Source organism: Taeniopygia guttata, chromosome 1 (genome assembly GCF_048771995.1).
Source record: "Taeniopygia guttata chromosome 1, bTaeGut7.mat, whole genome shotgun sequence".
NCBI lineage: Eukaryota > Metazoa > Chordata > Aves > Passeriformes > Estrildidae > Taeniopygia > Taeniopygia guttata.
In genome coordinates this window covers 70,085,417-70,107,757 of record NC_133024.1, presented here as the reverse complement: position 1 = coordinate 70,107,757, position 22,341 = coordinate 70,085,417, and the positions used below count along the sequence as shown (strand labels likewise).

General features: G+C 40.0%; 1 protein-coding gene across 2 annotated transcripts in view; it reads right to left on the bottom strand.

Annotated features, from left to right (window-relative positions):
- Positions 1-3,121: 3,121 nt before the first annotated feature.
- MICU2 (mitochondrial calcium uptake 2) overlaps positions 3,122-22,341 on the bottom strand; it is a 134,423-nt gene continuing 115,203 nt past the window's right edge. Inside the window, exons 8-13 of one of the 2 annotated variants that reach the window (XR_012056634.1) lie at positions 20,618-20,715; positions 12,521-12,692; positions 12,128-12,236; positions 9,250-9,407; positions 8,476-8,974; positions 3,122-4,266 (exon numbers count right to left, since the gene is read on the bottom strand). Coding sequence is in view for 1 of the 2 variants with exons in the window: in XM_030275367.4 (XP_030131227.3) it covers positions 8,870-8,974; positions 9,250-9,407; positions 12,128-12,236; positions 12,521-12,692; positions 20,618-20,715 (642 nt within the window). In the remaining variant the exon portion in view is untranslated. Of the gene's footprint in view, positions 4,267-5,822; positions 8,975-9,249; positions 9,408-12,127; positions 12,237-12,520; positions 12,693-20,617; positions 20,716-22,341 lie in introns of those variants that run through there. The other variant, XM_030275367.4, reaches the window with a different exon arrangement.

Here is a 22,341-nt window from a genome sequence, read left to right as displayed (position 1 = left end):
AGGGGCGGCCCCAGCGCCGCCACCGCCCCCTTCTCGGGGCGCCGGAACGCCTCGCGGGAGCGCTGAACGGTTAGCGGTGGAACGGACCTCTGGAGACCATCCGAGCCAGCCTCCCTTGCCAAAGCACGGCCACCTAGAGCAGGTGACACAGCAACGCGTCCAGGTGGGTTTGGAATCTCTCCAGAGAGGAAGACTCAATGATCTGCCAGGGCAGCCTGTTCCTGTGCTCTGCCCACCCTCCAAGGAAAGTTCTTCCTCATGTTGAGGTGGAACTTGTGTTTTAGTTTATGGCTATTGCTCCTCGTCCTGCCACTGAGCACCACTGAAAAGAGCCTGGCACCACCCCCTTGGCACCTGCCTTGGAGATATTTATATGCACTGAAGAGACTAAACAGGTCCAACTCCTGGAGTCTCCTCATAAGAGAGGTGCTCCACATCCTTAATTATAATTGTGTTCCTCCACTGGACCCTCTCCAGTAGCAACTTGTCTTTCTCGTACTGAGGACACAGCACTCCCGATGTGGCCTCAAAGGCGCTGAGTTGTGGGGGAGGACCCTCTCCCTTGACCTGCTGGCCACATTCTTCCCGATGCATCCTTCGCCATTGCACCGGCGAGATCCTCCTCCAGCCATAAAACCTGGTCTCAAACCTCCAGGATTTGCTCTTTTCCGCGGTGCTGGCCGGGCGGGTCGGTGTCGGGCAGGAAGGCGGTGGGGCAGCTCCGGGTAGTCGTCCCCAGGCTCTGGCCCAGCACTTACACCGCTCAAACAGCCTGTTGGGTGCCGCAAAGGGAACTTACAAATGACTTACTGCTCTTTGTTTCATCGGCTTTTCCTGAACGGCGGCGAGCGCCTGACAGCTGCGGCCACGCCGCGGCCTCGGGCTCAGCCTCCGGAGCGCCTGAAGCCTTTAGCCTTACTCCGACATTGCTGTGGGTGGGATGCCGGGGTCGGAACGGCCCGCGCCACGGCAAAAATCCCCGTATCCCTGCCGAGCCAGAGGGTGCTCCCGCCAGGAGCGCGTCCCCGGCCCCAGGCGGCACCCGCGGCGCTCCCGCGCCACCTGGCGGCGGAAAGAGGGACCGCCCGAGCCGAGGGACACGGAACAGAGAGAGTATCCATAGGGAACAGACGGCACCCATAGGGAAGAGACAGCACCCCATCCACAGGGAACAGACAGCATCCCATCCATAGGGAACAGACGGCACCCATAGGGAAGAGACGGCACCCACACGGAACATACAGCACCCCATCCACAGGGAACATACAGCATCCCATCCATAGGGAACAGACAGCATCCCATCCATAGGGAACAGACGGCACCCATAGGGAAGAGACAGCACCCCATCCACAGGGAACAGACAGCATCCCATCCATAGGGAACAGACGGCATCCCATCCATAGGGAACAGACGGCATCCCATCCATAGGGAACAGACAGCATCCCATCCATAGGGAACAGACGGCACCCATAGGGAAGAGACAGCACCCCATCCACAGGGAACATATAGCATCCCATCCATAGGGAACAGACAGCATCCATAGGGAACAGACAGCATCCCACCCATAGGGTACAGACTTGGCCTCAAGAAAATGTGAAAGGATTTAAATTCTTGGTGTCAAAATAGTATTTGTTAATAATGCGTTTAGAAGTACCTGATTTTGCCTTTGTTTGATACTTCTATGTGCTTTTAATTATTTAATTGCTGTTTTAGTTTCTTAGTAGTGTATTCAGTAAAGAGACATTCCCAGCCATTTAGGAATCTAAGGAGAAGGGACTTGGACCTGGGAAGCAAAGTTACAAACAACTTTTACCAAGCATGTCCTGCGTGTTACTATGGCTGTAACTGTCCTCTGGCTGTTACTGTGCATTGACCATCCTCTTGGCTGTGCTTCCACCAACTTTTCTGACAAAATCCCATTCACAATAAGAACAGTTCCTAACAAGAAGACTAAGGAACACAGCCATGAACAAAAAGGCTTAGCCGGCAAACAGTTCACTATGCTAGGGAAGATGTGAGGGGATCCAACATGATCCTCCCAGTCTTCCCTGCTAATGCTGACTGCATCAACAGTCAGTTTCACCCACAGAGGAATCAGTGGAGCCACGTGTGTGCTGACATTCCCTTTTAGCAGGTCCATACTGAGCTGCAGGAACATCCACCATGTGTGGTTTGGATGGAGTCTGACGCTGGCAAGGCCGGAAGCTGTGACATGGCTGGTTTTTCAGTTCTGGGTCAGACAAATGCTTTGGGCAGGATGGAAGGCCAGTGGCTGCAGCATAAACGTTGAACAGGACAAACTATATCAGCTACAATCCTGCAGCATTTCTGTGCAGCATTTCCAGAATGACAGGAACTTAAGTGAGACTGAATTAAACAAGGACAACACCAAGGTTGTGAGGTGGCAAAGAGGGATTATTTATCCCCAGACAGTGCACCCCACTGAGGAGTTTTGCTGCACAAGCCCCTTGGCACAGCTGGCAGGAAATATCACCTTCCACTCCTGAAGCCACCTGGGATGTCTCTACAAGGACCTCTTGAGAAGAAATGAGCTCCTTGAATAGAAGTCACCCAGGATGGAAGGAAGCTCTGCTAGGAATCGCTGAACACCTGTTTGGCTTCAAATGACTGCAGTGCAGCTTGTGCAAACTTTGCTGTCTCATTTGTGGGGAAGGACAAGAAATGACACTTGAAGCAGACTCTGGGAAGGTGAAGAGTGCCATATTGTGGGAAGAGCTGCTCACCACACTCTCACTGGATCCCATGACTGTCAAATATTGAAAAACAAAAGGCATCTCCTGTCCATTTTCACATCACACCTCTACTTCTGGCTGCCCACCGGCTTTAGCCACATTAAAAATGTGTAAGAGAAGTGGAACATTTCCCTTTGTAGCCTCAGCACCAGTTAGGGTCTGTTGCAGTCTTCCAGATATTTGTTGGTCCCAGAGCAAGGCCCTGCAAACACTCATGTTACTCAGAATTTCTCTCTTTACTATTTGGAGGTTATAATCTACAATAATTTCATCTCCATTTTGCTTCTGTATTTTTTCTCCCTCAAAGTAGGTCATCTTAAATGCCGGGAGCATGCAATCCCCAGGCAGAAGGAACCAAACCTCTTAGATGAAGGTTGATGCAAAAATTGTAATTTGTCTGATTTATTCTTTGTAATATGAGACAAATCAAATTTTTGGAGGCTTTGTATTTCTGATGTACACATACAACGAACAGTGATTATATGAAGTATTTGCTCTTCACATTCCAGTACAGATCATACAATCTTGTACACACCAATTACCAGGGATTACTAGCCCTCTTTTGCATTGGATCAAATTTATAAATTGTGAGGATGCATCTTTGGTCAAACAGCATTTAAAAAACCCTAATTTCAGCCATACTGATTCAGTTCTTGCTTACCTAGCATCCTTTAGTTCAATGATATTGACATTTGCTAAATTTTTAATTTATTCTAATAGCTCTTCTGTTTCTTCTTTTGACTTTAGGACGTATCATCTCCTTTTCTAAAGATTAGTAGCAAAGCATTGTGTTTTGGTATCCTTTCTTTTCAATAGTGAATGTAATCTACCCTGTGACTCATCTGCCATTGCTCTAGGAATTACCTTCTGTGCATTATTTAAGTGATGTACAATGTTTTCAGTAATGTTTGCTCATTCCAATAGTATCAATTTCAAAGTAGATTAAAACACAATAAGAGCCCACATAATTTAAAACAAAAAAATCTGTATCCTGAAAAAAGAAAAAAAATTTAAAACACTTAATTGGAAAGTCTTAAATGAAAACAACTGTTTTTCTTTGGGGTGATTTAGAGCTACCAGTTGCTCCATGGGCTGACATTAAAGCTGACAAATTTCCCCTAGAGCAGTGGATCTGAGGTGTTGTGGTAGAACGCCTCTGCAGAACGTCCTTTCTCCAGGAAAGTGCTCATGGCATTCACAAAGTATAGGCTTAGTCCAGTGAGGCTCATCTTCTGTGCTCCCTTTGCAGTCCATGGAGAAAGGCCAGGCCCTCCATGGCTGTTTCAGAGCAGTGAGCTTGCATCTGAAATCCCATGAGAAAAACTCCCACACGTTCCTCTGAATTACCTGTGGAATATTCCTCCTTCCAGCTTTTCAAACCTGCGTGTCTAAAATCTGGTTTATACCCAGTCATAAACAGTGTTCTGCAAGGTGTTGTGTCCATTCTCCCACAGCCTGATGCCATCCATGTTAGTTCCACCACTCGGTCAGCCTGGAAAGGCAGGCCAGCCTTCTGCCAGAGGCAGAAGAGAATCACAGAATCATTTAAAAAAGACTTCCAAGATCACCAAGTTCAGTCATTAACGCAGCAGTGCCATGTCTACCACCACTAAACCATGTCTCCAAGTGCCACATCTACACATCTTTTCAACACTTGCAGGGATGGTGACACAACTGCCTCCCTCTGGGCAGCCTATTCCAGTGCTTGACAACCCTTTATCTGAAGTATTTTTCCCTAGCATCCAATCTAAACTCACAAGGGGCACAAAGGTGAGGAAAAACATGGCCTTTTACTTCTCAGGGCATGAGGTGCTGTGGCTAAGCCCACGCAGGCGACAGCAGTGCTGAGCAGGCTTCCTGCAATGCCGGTGTGCAGGAGCAGCAGCCCAGGACAGCAAGCAGAGCTCTGCACCAGGGCACTCCAGTTAATGAACTGGAAACATTATTAACTAAGCCAACATCAACTTAATGGGAAATCTGTCTCCACATATGTTGTACGATTTTTTTTTTAAATTATTGAATCAACTAGGAATTGTTTAATAAACAAAGCCAACGGGGAAACATTCAAATAAATGAGCGAAGAGACACGCACTTATTTGCTGATTAATTTTGTGCATGCTCAAGTCTCTCAGGTTTTTTGTTCTGCAAAGGGCTTTCAGCTTCTTGTTGGATGACATCTTCGGCTTCTGTAGGAGGAGCTTCTGTGGCCAGCTGGGCACTAGAAAAGCGTGTCTACATCTGCCATGTTCATCTTCGCGCTTCGCTTGTGACCAACTGCATTACAGGAGCTGTTTGTGGGGGCAACTTGGGTCTCACTAATAACGACCACAACATCATTTGGGCATGTATTTTCTGTTTAGAATGACTGAAGGTTTTTTCCTGAATTGGAGTAGTTTCCTGACCCAGCTGTGACTATTTTAGAGGAAAAATTAAAACTGAAGTTATGAGGCATGCTTGCCCTCTCCTGTGAGAACTCCAGCATGAGAAGAAAGCTGTATTTTTAAATTTTGATGTACACTTATCAATCTATTTCTATGCTTTAGTCAAAGTATGGTCAATATACCTGATTATACCAATTATACTTCCTCTAAGCAACAGGGTTGTTCCCATTCTTGACCTTTATTGGGCAGTGATCCTTTTTATGTTATATACACTGAACATGTGAAGTGCCATGAAACCACAGTCCATGGCCTGGTTGTTTGTCTGCTATGCAGGACATGAAACTCCTCATTGTTGCCTGTTTTGTTAAAACCTGCCAACTTGGTTTGAATCCAGAGGGACTTTTGCTTTTAGAAAGAGGCTTGTACAAATTGAGACACCAGAATTAATTTCTAGAAACAACCAATGAGTTTCTATTACTTCTAGTATACCACATTCAATTTTTGCCTTTGCTTCCTTTGGAAATGAAGAATAAATGGTTCTTAGACGTTATCTTGAAGTAAACAAAGAAAGAAATGTAAGAAGTGTTATGGGGATACAAGAACTAAAATTCTGTAAAGCAGTTATATGCTGTAGGTGACTGCACTTGATTTGTGTATCCTTTTAATATGTTATATCAGTTTTTGAGACTTCTGCAATGTGCAATGTGCTCATCTTTATTCCATGTAAAATTCAGATGCAATGTGGTAGATTAAAAAAAAAATCAATTTTATTTAGCTTTTCTATAAATTTCTGTTCAGAGGAAGTGTTCCTTATGTTAAAACAAGTCACAATTGATATATTTAGACTGATAGCTGGCATAAGCCTTAACTAAATTGTGTTGAGTAATGCTTCCAGACAGGCTGCAAATACCATATAGTGATTAAAAGGAACTAAAACATCAAACACTTAAACTATAATGAATTTCTTAAAAAACAGTGTTTATCTAAATACATAAGTATCTCTTTTAATCTAAGATATTAAAAATGAGAGATTATTTTAAGACTGTTTTATAAAGCAATTTAGTTGACAAATAACAATAAACTTATAAATTAAACACAAAATCTGATTCTTCAAGCCTGGTGGACAAGTCATCCCTGGCCTTTCCTTTAAAAGAGTTCCTTCCTGGCTGCAGTTTCAGGATAACTTCTGAAAATTATTCATAATTCTATTTTAATTTCCAATCAAATTTTTTTTTATTTAACTATATACACAAAGTTCATATCAAACCCAAGCATATTCCTTTGCTTTTCCTCTGAACTTGAAATCAAAGCTTTTGCTGAAAAATAAAACTTGAAATCCCTGAAAGCAGATACTGCTGATTGCACAAACCCAGATAGAAATGAGCACTGAGGACTTAAACTTCTAGATACACTAAAGCTAAATGAGCTGATTTTTCAAAAAAAAAAAAAAAAAACCAAACAGCTTATAAGAAGGAAGTAATTAGTAAACAAAAGAAACCACAAAAGCAATACAAAATGTCATAAACCTATTAACTTCACACCGAATAAAATGCTAGGGAATAATTTCCACTCCAAAGTAAAAATGATTTGCCAAAATATTAACAGCAACAAATAAAAGGCAGCCTTGCATTAAAGCCAGAGCTGGCACAAAGCACACTTTGGGTGAATACATACACACTTCTGTGCCATGGAAGCTCTTCCTCAATAGTGCCATTTTTTGGATAATTTGGTGAAGTGCAGCTGGCTGTGGTACTGTGGTGCCAGTCCCACTGCCCAACCTTTGCTCCCACCACAAGAAGCAACAAGCAATTTCAAAACACACAAAGTAAACCAGCCACCTGCTATCCTGCTGCCCACACAGCACTGCATGAACTTAGTTTGAGGGGAGGAGGCTGAGGCATTTACTGCATCTGGATTCTTTCCACATGGTTAATTTCATTCGGATTTTTTCCTAGGTGAAAGGGATCCTTGATGGTCACTGGTTCCTGATCTTCCAGTCTCAGGACATCCCCACAGGCATGGTCTTGTTCCGGATGCATGTCCATGACAGGACTACCAGCATTTTCTCTTTAACACTTTAGATTAAAGCTCCAAGCTGAGGCCATGAGGGAAGAGTTGCTTTGCTGGCCTCTCACTGTGTTGCCTAGGAGAGATTACTATGCCAAGGCTCGGGCATTAGGACTTGTCGTCAGCAGAAACATGACAGCTACCAACACATCAAACACATTCTCAGTAATCTCAGTATTCCTTAGGTGGGACCTTTAGGGCTTCCCAATGCATTCTCTCCTGTCCCTGCACCAAGTGAGAGCTGCCCCGATGTCTTACCTATCATGGAAATTGTCCCTCTTCTCACAAAACCCAAAGATATGTCAACCACGCACCACACATTGAACTCATTTACAGCTTTGAGGTAAACATAGCTGATGTCATGCAAAAAAGATGGATATTACTGCACTGAGTGGTTTCTTGGTTATTTTTCTTGAGACATTTCCCTGGTCCATGTTTTGAGTCTATTATGTGTTACCACAAACCTGTCCTGAAAGGTTAAGCTTTCACCCCAGTCAAGACAAAGTCAGACAACAGAAAGGGGGAAAGAGAAGAATCTTGACAGCTTTACAGGTAAGTCTATATCCTGTATATCGTGGCCAACCAGGAAGAGTGATCTGGACCTGGCTATTGGCTCCTGGGATTGTAAGAAAGGCAATACATGTAACGTGCACATCTCTGTACACAGAGATGCACCTTATGTTATTGCTAAAAAATGTTCATCTGCAATTTCTGAGTGTTAATCTTGATTTGTTCCTCCTTTTAGTGTTTAAGATCTTAGGTCTAACTTTGCATTTGGAGTAATAAACATTTGTATTTGGTTTTTTTATTGGACATGTTACCTCAGCAATGGCTTATTAGAACCTTGAATTCCTGAGATACTTCAGGTTTTCCTGTCACAACCTTTAGTGAGATAAAACAGCTATTTGTTATGCATTCATCTTCTGCAATGCAACTAAAGCAAAATAGTCATGAGTCAAATAGTAGCTACCACTGTGTTCAATTGAATGAAGATTTTTTTTTCTTCTCATTTATACTATGTGGAAGAGGTCTCAGACACTCAATACACACTCACTGATCAATGTACAATTTTTAAACCCTGCATCAAACCTATTAGTCTTGTATTTCCAGTTTAATATTAACTTGATGAAGGCAGACAAATCAGACATTCACACAGGAACTGGTGGAATCAAGCACCAGGAACCAGCACATGAGCCGATCCCTATACGAGGTGTGAATTTTCCTTTTTGATTTAGGATAACTTGGTTTAAAATGTGTTGTGCAAGTGATTTTACCTTGTGGACCTCTGCCCTTGCTGGAGAAGGAGAGCTGCTGTGTTGGTGGCTGAGATGATGTCCACTCCTTCAACGGGAGATGTTACTGCTGTGATGTTCCTGCCTGGGGCCATTATTCAATCCTATGCATCCTACAGTGCAGGGTCAGACTCCACAGAGCAGTAAACAACACTATTTCAGGACAAGAGTACTTCTGTATGGAGGTCAAAAGTGACACCAGTTCTGCAAACCAAACTGATTGCACTGAAACAATTATAAAATTATTGCATTAGAGTCTGGGTTAATTAAACTTTAACTATAGCTAAAAAAAAAGAACATTTTTGATTTAGTTATTATGTAAACAGGACAAACTCCCCTAAAGAAAAAACACTTAAGCAAAAGAAAAATGGACTGCTTAAAAAGGACTTTTCCCAGTTTGCTTCCACAGTTCTTTGACTTCTTTAATGCTTTCTTTCTTCACACACTTCCAGAAACCTTGAATGCCTTGCTGCTGTGGTACCTGTTAAGAAAGTTAAAGTATGTTTAGCAATTACTCCCATTCCCAGACTGTGTAAATACAATATATAATGTTGTGCTGCTGCTTCCATAGTTCACATTTGTAATAGCAAGTTCTTAGTGGCAGTACTCATCCCAGATTCATAAGCAGTAAGGACTTCCAGTTTAAAATATGTATATTTTTCTATTCATTAACTCTACCTGTGTTTCTACAAGCATTTACACGAGAGTTGTAGCAATCATCTGTGGTATTTAGAAACAATTATGTCAGCTTGTTACCCTCAAACCTCGATGAATTCGGTTCCTCAGGACTCCAAGAAACTCGCTGTGGCTGAGGCAGTCATCTCCGTCTAGATCAAAAATCTTGAAGATGGTATCCAAAACATTATCTGACAGATCCTGTCCTGTTGCCACCTTCACTGCTCTCTTGAATTCAGCTAATAAAGACATAATATTACATCACAGGTGACTGAACTTGCAAAGAAAATGGAAAGCTTACAAATAGCAGTATTCTGTCCAATTTACAATGGCTTGTGGGTGTCCTAACTGGAGAATTTGGGATGTGTAAACTAGTAAACTAGTAGGCCTCAGTTCATGCATTCTCGAGCTTGCTTCTTCTTTTGTAACATTTATTAATTTTATCCTAAGCTTTAGCAATGCACTACTTCTCAAGCAACAATACAAGTGATAACTTTTGCTAGAGATAGATGAAAACTTACATACTTCTGGCTGCTTCCTTTTCATATGAATGGTGTTTGCCTCACCATCCTCTCATAAAAAACCCTACCATTTTATATCAAGCCAGCTTCATGACAATTCATTTTACAAGAAAACTCTTCTCCTCAGAGAACAGTAGGTTATGATATTCTCCACCTCAACTAAAATCCCCTCAGGAACTCTGCAGAAACACAGACCATCAAATGGTCAGTGCACTGCTTACAGCACACGGCTTTATATACCTGCAGTTCTGTTTTTGAGAGAAGCTGGCTACCTCCTAAATGATGTTGATGAATTACTGAGAATTTGCAGCAGAAAAAGCTGCCATATCTCTCTGGAGATGTACTTTCATCTTCAGCTCTTTTTTCTTCTCTCTTTACACCACCATGTGCAGTATAGAAACACACACTATCCCCATTTTTGGTCCTGTGGTGCACAGAATTCAGGGTTTTGGCTCAAGGAAGATGAGAAAGTGTGTGGGGCTGCCACAAAACAGCAGATCATAAGAGTGGAAGGATTACTGTTTGTTATAGTAAGCACAATCACAATACATTAATTGGATGCATTTTTGAAGGCATCATGGAAGTCTGAATTTCAAAAAGGAACTAGAGGTTATTGAAGTACAGCAGTATTGTAGATTATTACAGCAAGTTGTCCAATGAAGTCATAAATGCCATATTAACACGGTTCTGCTTTCATAAACAAGTGCTGTTTATAAATAGTGCTAGAAATATGATTAATTCTGAAGCTTACTAGAGGCAATAGCATTCCTGACATAGCTCTCATCTTTCCCTCTTTCAACAATTCCTGTATAAATGTAGTTGATTATTTCACAGTTGGTTTAAATAGAATTAAGTTAAAAGTTCTTCTGTTAAAATATAAATTACAACTTGAAAAAGACATAAAACATAGGATGTTTACAGTAGTCTTAATTTTGTCTTTGAAAAGCTGTTAACTGTTTCATCTCTTGAAGCTGAATTTAAATCCAGACATGGCATTGTTGTTTCTTTGCATGTAGCATGAATAAAAGAAGACCTACAACAGTGGGGCGTAACACTATTCAAGCAAAGAAGGGCCACCTTATCAGTGAGAAAGATGAGTTGTGAACTTGGAAGAAAAAGAAGTCTAGAAAAAAAGGAAGTATTAAAAAACTGTCTTATATTTAGATAAATGTTCATATGTGTGTGAATACACACATGCACACATATGCAAACACCAAGACAAAGAACTCAGCCAGATTCAGGACAGAATTAGACATATAGGCATGTAACATCTGTGAATTACCTCAGCAGCTGATTGATTTTGATTACAGTGGGGTTCAGTGCATAAACAGACTAGTAATGAAAGTCACAAGCTGCAAATCCCCCAATTTTCTTTGGTTCGAATCCCATCCAAACATTTATCTTTCAAGAATATGAATTTCTCTTTCCATCTTCTCACGTCTCTCATCTTTTTTCACATAAGCCCATCAAATACTAATTTCAATGAATGTTAATACCTCCTTAGATTTCCTAAGGAACTTTTCAATAATGTTGCTATTTTGAAATACCTTATGAGACTTGTCCTTCAACAGTAGCAACTAAGTAACAACCTCAGGATTAAAACAAAAAGCATTTGTATGTCCATAAAACTTTTGATGCATTGCTCCTCTTTCTCCTATATGGGAAGGAAGCAACTCCCCTCCTTGAAATCTTTATTTTAAACCCCATTTTACGACATTGTTTCATTTTGATAGACATAACTGCATAGCACATCCTCCTCAGCACAGGGAGGACATGGAGTGAGGCCAGAGGAGGGCCACAAGAATCATGTGATAATTTTTGGGCTGGAGCACTTCTTCAGTGAAGAAAGGTGAACAGAGTTGGGGTTATTCAGCCTGGAGAACAGATACCTCAGGGCAGACTTTATTGTGGACTTTCACTATATCAAGGGGGCTTATAAGAAAGAGAGTTTTTATCAAGGCCTGTAGTGACAGGAAAAGCAAAACACTTTCAAAGTGAAAAAGGGTAGATTTAGACTGGACATAAGGAAGAAATTTAAAAAGTTGTGGTTGTCCCATCATTGAAAGTATTCAAGGTCTGGTTGGGTGGTGATTTCAGCAACCTAATCCAGTGATAGAGCTCCCTGCATATGGCAGAAGGTTTGGAAAAATGACATTTAAAGGTCCCTTCCAACCCAAACCATTTTATGATTTATTAGTCTGCTGTCATTAATCCACATATGACAGCACATTAGAACTTTGAAAAAGTTCTAATGAAAAGATTTTGAAAACTTTATATTATTACTTTTTAATGAAACAGAACTAAGTCAAATACAGAGCCGTATAATATTTTTGGACCTCACTGTGGTACTTTGGGATAACTCATTTACATTAATTCTATAACTAAAATGAATTTTTTTTCCTTAAAAAACCCCCACATGAAAGGTGTACAGCACTTACCCCGCTTAACAGGACGATTTGCTACAGTAAACATCTGCATGGCGATAGAAAAGTCTTCCAGATTATTTGTAAACTTGCAAAAAGTCTTGAATTCTTCCAAACTGATGTTCTAGAGTATCACAGAATGCAGATGATATATAATAAATATACATTCAAACCCCAATTACTGTATGTCCTTAAATCTGGTGGGACTTAGCATTTAGATGTGACTGCCTACTCATTGCTGACATTTGTATTTCCCAGTTGGACAATTATCATTGCTCTTACTTGTGTACAATTCAAGGGATGCAATACTTCATTTGGCAACTGGTTACTTCATTAGATACCCACACTCAAATGAAAACCTGTGCATACAAAGGAGGAAGCAAAACAAAGTATACTTTGGGTACCAACCTCTCCTGCTTCGATTCTGTCTTTCACATTCTGCCAGTAAATTTCATTGTTTTCCTCATCAGTGAAGTACAGCAACCATGCCGCAAAGTCTTCTTTTCTCATGAAGCTCAAACCCTTTGAAAACTTTATGAATTCCATTTCTTGGACTTCTGTTTGCAGATTTTCCATGAATCTAAGTGTAAACAGACATTACCCACCACTTGATACTTTCATCCCTATGTCAATACTACTACCTTAGCTACCAAGTGCCGCAGACACCAGCTCTGAGCCACAGACACTTTCGACATCGTTGTTTAAAATTCCCCCCCGGTTTTATTTTCCCCGCCCTGGCAGATGTTTCCAGGGCTGCATTTCCACAAGGACAGCAGCAGGAGGCGCTCTCGGCCTGCACAGGCGGCTGCTGCCGGCCGAACTTGGGGACGCATTGGACATCTCGGCTTTACTCGTGTTTAAAAATGCGCAGATAAGGAGATTAAAAAAATCGGTAAGGCAGCAGCATGATGAGTGAATGAATGAATGAAAAAGGACCTGGTAACTGAAGGCCTGACACATGATTTATGAGATTTCATATTAATAAGAGAGGAATGACAAGATTGCAAAGTGCCTAAAAAGATGAGGCCATAATAATCATCACAAAGGTGAAAGAGGAAACTTGAAATCATTGCTGTAGGAGATGATGGCTGAAAGTATCAGAGATTATAACTACATACAGAGCTTTGGTGAATCAGTTCTGTGCTTACAGGAGGATAGATCAGAAAGGATTACAATTGAGTTGTATGGGGTTAAGAAAAGCACAGAAAATGTTACAGGGGTTTGGGAAGGTAGGAAAGCAGTCTGAAAAAGGAAAGAGTCAATATCAAGGTTTTTAGGAGGCACCCATCATTTTGGGAAAGAAAGAAAAAAGTATTATAAGAAGCAAGCAATAACCAGCAGGCACAGAGCTGTGACTGTGAGTTGTAGCTTCAAGTTTTTTCAATTTGGCCTATATGGCTAGTATTAATTTAAGAAGTTAATGCAGACAATAAATACGATGTGATCCACTTGATATTTTCCACTTCAGAAATGGGGCAATCCAAAAACAAGATGTGATTTTAAAATAAAGCCTAAAACCAGTGGTGCTTACCAGAATCACCTCCGTATTGCTAAAGAACCCTGCTTTATTGAGTTGCAGAAATTATTGACAGGAGGGAATGAAATACTCCAATACTGGGACAAAGCAATTAATTGGAGAAGAGGACAGCTAAGGGTCTGGTGTAGCCAATATCAGCAGAGGCTCATTTGCTTATCTGTGTTCGCCTGGCCTCACTGGGGTTGAATTCTTTCCCTTGAAATTACAGCATTTGAGTCCACACAGCTATCTTTAGCTCTTTAATGAGATCACTTGGACAATTAGTAGCTTGAAGCTCTGTGAAGTCTGTAAGGGGTTAGCAAAAGACTGCTCTTGCAGCATAAGCTCTCTCTTGTATTTTTCCCCTCTAACAGGTAGAGCTGCACATGCAGATAAAGGGACAACAAATGCTTCACAGCTCAGGACATGCAGGTAAATGAAAGCCTGATAATGGCGGTGAATTTAAGTTCCAGGCTAGGGCTGAATTAGGGTAATACCGAGGAGGGTTACAAAATGCTGTCACATTTTATACATGCCTTTTTCTGGTCTAGTAAAGGGGATGATTCTACAGCATAGTCAAATACTAAGATGTTCCTCCACAGTTCACCTTAAGACCTGACACACTTCCAATTCTCCTGGCTCTCCCTCTCAGAAGTGGATGAAACACCAAACGACCAGGTAGTGCAACCAGCGTGACCTGGCAGCCCTTTGTCTAGCACAGTGGGGAGACCTGCCTTGCACAGCTTGCAGAGCACTCTTCTGTTTTCAGGCCCAGTCCTGTCTTTGTAACTCACATGGAGACTCCTGCCTCTGGCCAGCACCACAGCCAGCATGTGCCAGGGAGACCAGCTCCATGGGCTGGCACAAGCAGCCCTGCTACACTCACAGCGCCCAACAGAGTCCCCACATCTTGGGAAGGGAGGTCAAGGTGCAGCGGGAGAGAACAGCATGGATCTGGCACGTAGACCAGGCATGGAGTCAGTCTAGGAGAGACTGAGTAGGGTCACCTGGCTGCATTTTGAGAGTGGCCATCACAGGCAAGGAGGAGATGGTATCTAGTATATGTGGTTTGTGGTTGGCTTGAAGGCACAGCCAAGACCATGCAGAACTATTTCTCTGACTGTAGTTTCTAACTCATTTAACGTCTGGTCTGGAGGAGAAGTTGCTGAAAATGAGGTCACAGAAATATGCCTAAAACTTGGATGCAAGGAAATGAGACAACATATGTTTTATTTTCTTGGATTTTTATCTATGAAAGGTGGACATATTTTGCAACAGACATAAGGTCTTGAGAATTGAGCTATTTATCTTGGGGAGAAAGCTCTCAGTCATTTGCTTTACTGGTTGCTAGCCACAGGCAACAACATAGAAACAGTCTTCCACTTTTTCTGAATATTGCATTTCTTTAAGCAGAGAAGCCTTGGTGACCTGCCCTCTAGCCACACCCAATAAAGGCAGGAAAGCTAAAAGATCAGTCATTCCTACATGATGAAGAAGGAGCCCACCAAGCTGCACACATCAGCCTGCTGAAGGGGGCTGCAAAGCCAGAGCAGACAGTGAACGGTTTGGCTGTGGCATTTTCAGTGTCTTCTTCCTTCTGCACCCTTTTCTAATTGAAGTTGATTTCAACTTGAAGGCTTGCTCCTGGCAAGCCAGAGTGGGAAGACTTCCTGCCATATCAAATCCTACTTGGAGCAGTAGCTGAAATGTGCAATTTAAAATTTATGTGATAGTTTCCCATATTACAAAAATTAAAATAATGTGAATCATCGCATCAGAATTCTAGGTCACTCTTATTCCCAGATGTGAGAGTTAAAAATCCTAATGAGGTTTTTTTTTTTCAGTGAAAGTTATTAAAAATTATTAAAAATAACTTTCTGGTTAGGAAGTAAAACTTGATACCTAAATGTCAACCCACCACTAGGGATACTTGCTTTTCTATCTTCTGGATCACAATGCAATGAGTTTCAGCTGTTAAGTCCTCAAAATGTGTCCAGATATTAGGAAAAACAAGCTCAGAAATAAAATTCCTGCCCTCCCAAAGTCAGTGGGATCTTGGCTGGGGACTTTGTAGGGAGTCAGAATTCAAGTACAGGAACAAGATTCTGATTGTAGATATGCTCTACAATTAAAAAATTATTACACTGGGAATACTCTTATGCTATAGTAGGTTGAAAATAAAAGAAAGCTCTGAGTTTCCAAGTAAAAAAAGGAGAGGTAAACCATAAATTTCTAAGATGGGGAAAAGGCCAGGAACAGAGAGCACTTTCTTTAAGACAGCGCACTTTATCCACACTCTCTAAAACACCCACGTTGAAGGCCAATGGCCAAATTCGTTATCGTGTTACAACAGCATCCAGAAACCTTATCAGGATTTATCCCTCATTTTGTAATGGGTTCTAGTATAGAAAGAGGGAGTCTCCCAAGGCTTTTGGCAACTCAGCTTTAATAGTGCTAATCCACCACAAATAGAAGTGAAAATGCAATAAAAGAGGGAAGACCTCAGGAATGCAGCTTCTCCCCCTCCAGTGGAGAAGTGCTAGCATTATATTCTTTATGGCACACAAAGAAGTAGATCGAAACACTAAAGGAAATGTTAGCAAAATTTTTTTTTCCACCTCATGACCTGAACTGTCTGTGCAGAGCTTCAACATTCTTTATACAGAACTGACCAGTTCCTGTCATACTGATTTATAGGAAGGGAATCTAACAACAAAGATAGTGGCGGATATACCACCCCAGTATTTGCACCATGCTTTGTCTCCTCTTTGGACACCAAAGTCCTTTTGAAGAATTGATAACTCTCTCTGCACCAAAAGAGTGTGGAAAACCAGCTGCAGCTTGCCTTTTTGCAATCTGACTTTCAAACCAGAATATAGAAAATCTAATAAAGGCTTGACCAAATAACCTTTAGAGAACATTTAAATCTATGCTTGTAAATTCAAGCTTGCAAGCATTAAGACAGTTAATCAATCTCACAATTTTCAGAATTGCAAGCAAAACCCTCTTTGATTTACTGTCCTTAGCATTTTCAAACAAAAACTCACTCTCATTTTTAAGTGTTCTGTACAAAGTAACCAAGCTACTCTTTTGCTAAGCTCACACAAAAGGAAGAAAAATATTTTTTGAGAAATATTCAGATTGAGTTATGACAGGAATATCATGAAGCCAGATTTTGATGCTGTTCTCCCTCACTGCCTGATGTGTAACTGGTTGTTACTGTACTGTAACAGCTGGCTGTAACTGATGTACTCTCTATGTATTATGGCTCTCTCTATATGCACACACATAGATAAAAGTGTAGGAACAGAGACAAGCAATCATACTCTATTTCTGCAAAGCAATTCCAAATTCCCAGATGAAAATCACTGAAAATGTACAAGCTGTCATCACAGCAAAAGCACAGCATGCTGGCTGATGAATACACCTGAAAGAGATCCTGCATCCATGCACTGGCAAACACACACAACAGCCCCCCCAAAATGTCAGCACTAGCAGTGGGGTCCTGGATAATTTTGGCTCCTTATATGAAAGCTTCCAAATAAAATGTATCAAGGAATTCATAATACTGAAGCAAAGAAACAGGATAAGTAGGGAAAAGGCATGATCTCTGTATGGTTATACAATTTTTCACCTTCAATCTAAAGCAGGAATTAAAAAAGAAACATTATTAAAGGATATTTCTGTCACAAAATTCTATTAACTGATGAAACAAGATGCAAGAAATCAGGTAAGAGAATGACGTAAACTGGATTTAAATGTTAATTTCCCTCATGCTATTCAAAGATGCCCATTGTTTAACCATACTGGGAAGTATTTTTTTGTAAGACATCCCAGAAAAAAATACAACAATCAGAGAATTTTAAAAATACCCTTTCCATACTCTCTGCACTTTCTTTTTTCCTTCAAGGAGAATGTAAGAGATTTAAGCTTGCTTGGGGACAGATTACAGAAAGAATCACAGCAGTCATAAACTGTTTAGGGAGTGAAATACTGTCTCCTCTTTTATTTGGGATTAGACATACTTAAACAAGATCAGTAAGGGACTTTTTTCTAGGGAAAAACAGCCCCAGTGTCTGTCAGGAAGAAATATTTCATCTACCTAGAAAACAAAATAGTTTTCTACTCAGAATAAAAGACAGTACATTTGATATAGTTGGAAATTAAATAAGATTTTTTTTTGGAAGGAAAAGATCAAAAATTATTTCTGTATTAAAAACAGGAGAAAGCCATACAAAAGCATAAAAAAGCCTTGCATTCTGGGGACATTCTCTAAGACAGGACCTGGTATTAGAAGATGACATTATTGTTGAGGTGTAAAACTGAGTGGTGTCATCTGAAACAGAAACTTGTTCAGATCTTCTGAGAAGAAAGATGGCTTCCTGTATTAAATCTACCCTTCTTTGTTACATGATTTCAGGCTTACTGTATATGCTTCTATATTTTCTTAAAATGTTACAGGAGAATACTGTTCCAGCTGTATTTGATAAAGAGGCCACACCTTTAGTAGTGATATACATAAACATACTCCAGAAATCTTTATTTCCTAACATTTGCCAGGGAAACATTTGCTTTTGGAACTGTAAATTCTTATTAATAATTACTATAATGTCCTTGAGTTAAGGACAATACAACTAATAAGGACTCATCTAGCAGTCTGGAGCTGAACATATGTTCCCTGAGTCCTGCCTTAAGAAACCTGAAGATCTCTGAAAGTACCTTTACATTTGATGAAAACACTGCCTGAGGATTTTGTGCATCAATACCTGGGATTTCCCAAGAAGTGAGCACTAGCTGGAGACAGATGCCTGACCACTTTCCCTCCCTGTTCTCAGCGTGCCTCCTGTGTTCAGGGCAGTAGGGAAAGAGGCACAAGAACTAGTTTACATCAGCCTCACATTGCCCCAAGAGATGTGGACAGTTTCCATTTTCTTTGTGCCATCTGAATGCAAAGAAAGGAGAACAGGGCAAATTAATTGCCCTGGTATATTGATTGTGGCTGCCTGACATTTTTTAAATGTTTGGACTGTGGGCTAAAAGGCTTGGACAATGCTGGTGTACATGTAGATACAGATGATTGCACACTTACAAAAGGATTTTTAAATGCCAGATAAACTGAAAAGAGAGAGCTTGAGGAAAATATAAGTAAGTAGTGAGATAAGAACAGTGGTCTCAGCTTTCAGAATTCCCATATAAGTAGAGTGAAATTTCAGAATGAAAGCATTCCTGTTTTTTGAAGTGAATTATTTTTATATTTTCTGTGCTTTTTGCCTTTTTTTTTTTTTTCTCTTTTGGGTGGTTTGGGTTTATTTATTTATTTATTTATTTAAAGTTTTAAGGACTCTGCAGCACAGCAATATCTGTGTATTTAACTAATGTGACAAGTTTTAGTGCGTCCTAATCAAACATGATCACCTCTATTTTCTACTAGGTACTACACTGATCAATGGAAAAGCTTTCTAGGCAAGAACTTGGAAAATGATAAAAGCATTTGCCATCATTATTTTTTGCTTTTGAGAATGATCTATGTCTGTACAGCTCATCAGTCATCTCTTGTAAAAACAATGTGGCACTTTGATCAAACAGCCAACAATAGCTTCCCGCAGTAGGTAAAGTGTTATGAGAGGCCACCAGATAGAAATCACATTTTCTCTGAACAATAGGAACCTAGAAATGATGTGCTTGATTTACTTGCAAATAAAATCATGTGAAAGGTGATATCCTCGCAGAGGTTAAAAAGACAGCGATCCTTTTATTCACCTTTCTGCGTGTTAAACAAACTCCACTGTCACATTGCAGCTGAGATGGAGTGTCTACGCAGTGATAAAGAGGCACATTCCAGCCCTACGAAACATAACTGCCACTGTTGAAAAATTACCTGCATTAAACCTTACACTTATCCCACAAATTTTAAGAGCAAGATGTGGGAGTTTGATTTTGATTACAGGCCTCTATCTGTGTGGCAGGCAAAGGTCTTTAACCTATGTGTTCTGAATGTACAAGGTACATAGTTTCATCAATGTCATGCCTCATTGGGTCAATGTAGGATTTTATCTAAAACCTGAGGCTTTTCAGTTTACACTGTATATGCAAACACAACCTTTTACTGGTGCTCTCTGCCTTTTGTTTCATTGAGAGGATCTATGGTATTTATAAAAAGGGAGCTGGAGACATCTTAAACTTATTTTACTTTTACTCACTTAGATTCCTATTGAGCTGAGGTCTTCAAAAGGGAAAAGTTGTTTATTTGAAGACTGGTATGTACCAGAGCCACTGGAGCCAAACACTTTTTAGTCTACTGATTGCAAAAACATTCATTTTTAAGAGAGCTGCCACACATTCTCCACTTCTGAATACAAACTGAAGCAAAACACATTATTCTATTCTAGTTTGTAAATGACTGATTATTTTCATAGAATAGGTAATACTGATGTAAATAATCTTCTCTTGATGCCCTGCTACAATACGTATGTCAAGATTCAAACAGGTATCTGCACAGTCTCATTGCAAAAGTAGTTCAAATGGTAGAGGAAAAGGAACTGGAAAAGTTTCAACAGAAGCTGGAATTTGAAGCAAGTGGAGAAGTTGCCTGTAGCTTACCATGACAGCTGTAATAGGAAAAGAAGTATCTCAACTCAGAAAATATTTTCTAATTGATTGGAAGCCACTTTTTCTGTGATTTGGTCACAAAAAATACTCATGATTCACATTGTTTTAAGGTATGCCACCACAAGGCTGCCAAGAATGGGAGTCTCAACCCTCCTGGCCCACTGCTGCTAGGAGTTATCACAGTGCTCAGCTCCTGCAGACAGCAGACTCTAGGAGCTAAATGGGGAATTCAATCATGTAACATCATGAATAATTTCCACTTCATTGCTTAATTTTCTGAATCAGCTCAGTGTGATGTCAGATAAATGTCTGAGCTGGGGTAAAACACAAGGGTAGGAACAAGACTGGCTCCTGTTAAGCTTGCCTAGCTGAAAAAATACCTGAAAAACTCGGAAAAGCGAAGTTTTTCCTTTCCCTGTTTTCCAAAGAAATGTACCAGCAACACGGTATTAACACCACAGCTGTCCAGTTCTGTTTCCTATAAAACAAAAAACTGTATGATTGTTATGTATTGCATGATCATTAATATTCCCCATTAATCTAAAAATATTTATTTGAACTAGATTTTCCCACGAAAATACTTGAAATTTAACTACTGTTTCCAAAGATATCACACAGGATCTCAAATTGAACAACACTTCCACATTTACTGCTAACAGAGTATTATAAGTTCTGCTTCTAAATACTCTGTATGAAAGATAAGAACAATTTCAAACCACCATCAGTGCATTTTATTATCATATCTTATTATTTTTATTATTAAAACATAGAAGGTTGCAAGTTAAATCTTTAAGAAACTTTATTCCTAGGTGAATTAAAAGGCTTAAATAAAGTTAATATCTGTAAGGAACTTTTTAGTTAGGTACTTCTAACATGTTACAGCCATTTTAAAACATTCATGATAGTCTAATAAATGAAGCTAGAAAAATACTAACACTGATAATGCTCTGTTATATTATGGCCTTACACGGCTTCTGGGAAATTTTCAGGGTTAGTGACTTTTCTATAACTATTTTTAAAATCTGAAGAAGAAATTTCTGCAGAGAAGGGATACACACTATTTCAACTTAATCTTCAACACCACCAAACCCACACATAATGCTGGATTTCTGATCTATGCTTCTTTCAGCACCAGCATACTGGCATTTCTTTGAACACAACAAAACACTAAGCAACACGAAGAGAGAATTTTTTTTAAGCCTGTAGGGATTTCAGCATACTATTCTTATGACATCTAAATAGCCTCTGTGTCTTTTATCTGGTTGAAGAGGTAAGATGAAAGACAAGAGTCTATTCATAAGATTTAATACTAATGGTTATTTAGCTTTCAGCATCATCAATAACAAGTCCCATTAGTCCCCCATGTTTCATGCTTACTGCATACATGACACAGTTATTTAATAGCTAAAGCAGAAACATTCCTCATTTCTACTACAAGCTACAGTTCACCAAATGCCAGTGATATGAGTTATGTGTGAGTGAACCTAGAAAAAAACACTTTTCAAGCCATATGCAAACTGTACTTACTGAACTTTTATCATTTAATTGCAGGCAAAAAATATTTAAATACCCACAAGACCCATCCTTCTGAAGTTTAAACACTTCAGATTACTGTGAAGACTGATGCATAAACATTGGTATATGCCTTTTTGAAAGCCAAAAGTCAAACATTCATGTATGCTTATTTGAAATTCAAACCCAAACTATTTATATCAGAATGCAAAGTTTTCTAAAAAGAAACAGAGAAGAATCCACATATCCCTCACTACAGCTAGCTTGTAATCTGCTTTTTGTGGGTTTTGCTTATATGTTTAAAGGAGACTTGAAAAATACAAGGAATAGATTTGCTAAAGTAATTTTAAAAACTGAACTCATGATTACATAACTTAATGCTTCTAATTTAATTACTCCATATTATAATCAGTGTTGTATGAAAACAAACTGAAAAATGAGGTTTAAAATAACCTTTTCAAAACCAAGTCTGTGACAGCCAAAGTTTTTTTTTTTTTTTTCTATTAATGTTTCTCTAGTTACAAACTAAAAGAAGGCATACAAACAATACCTACCTCATCTAATCTAAGATGACAAAGCCTATCCCAGGATT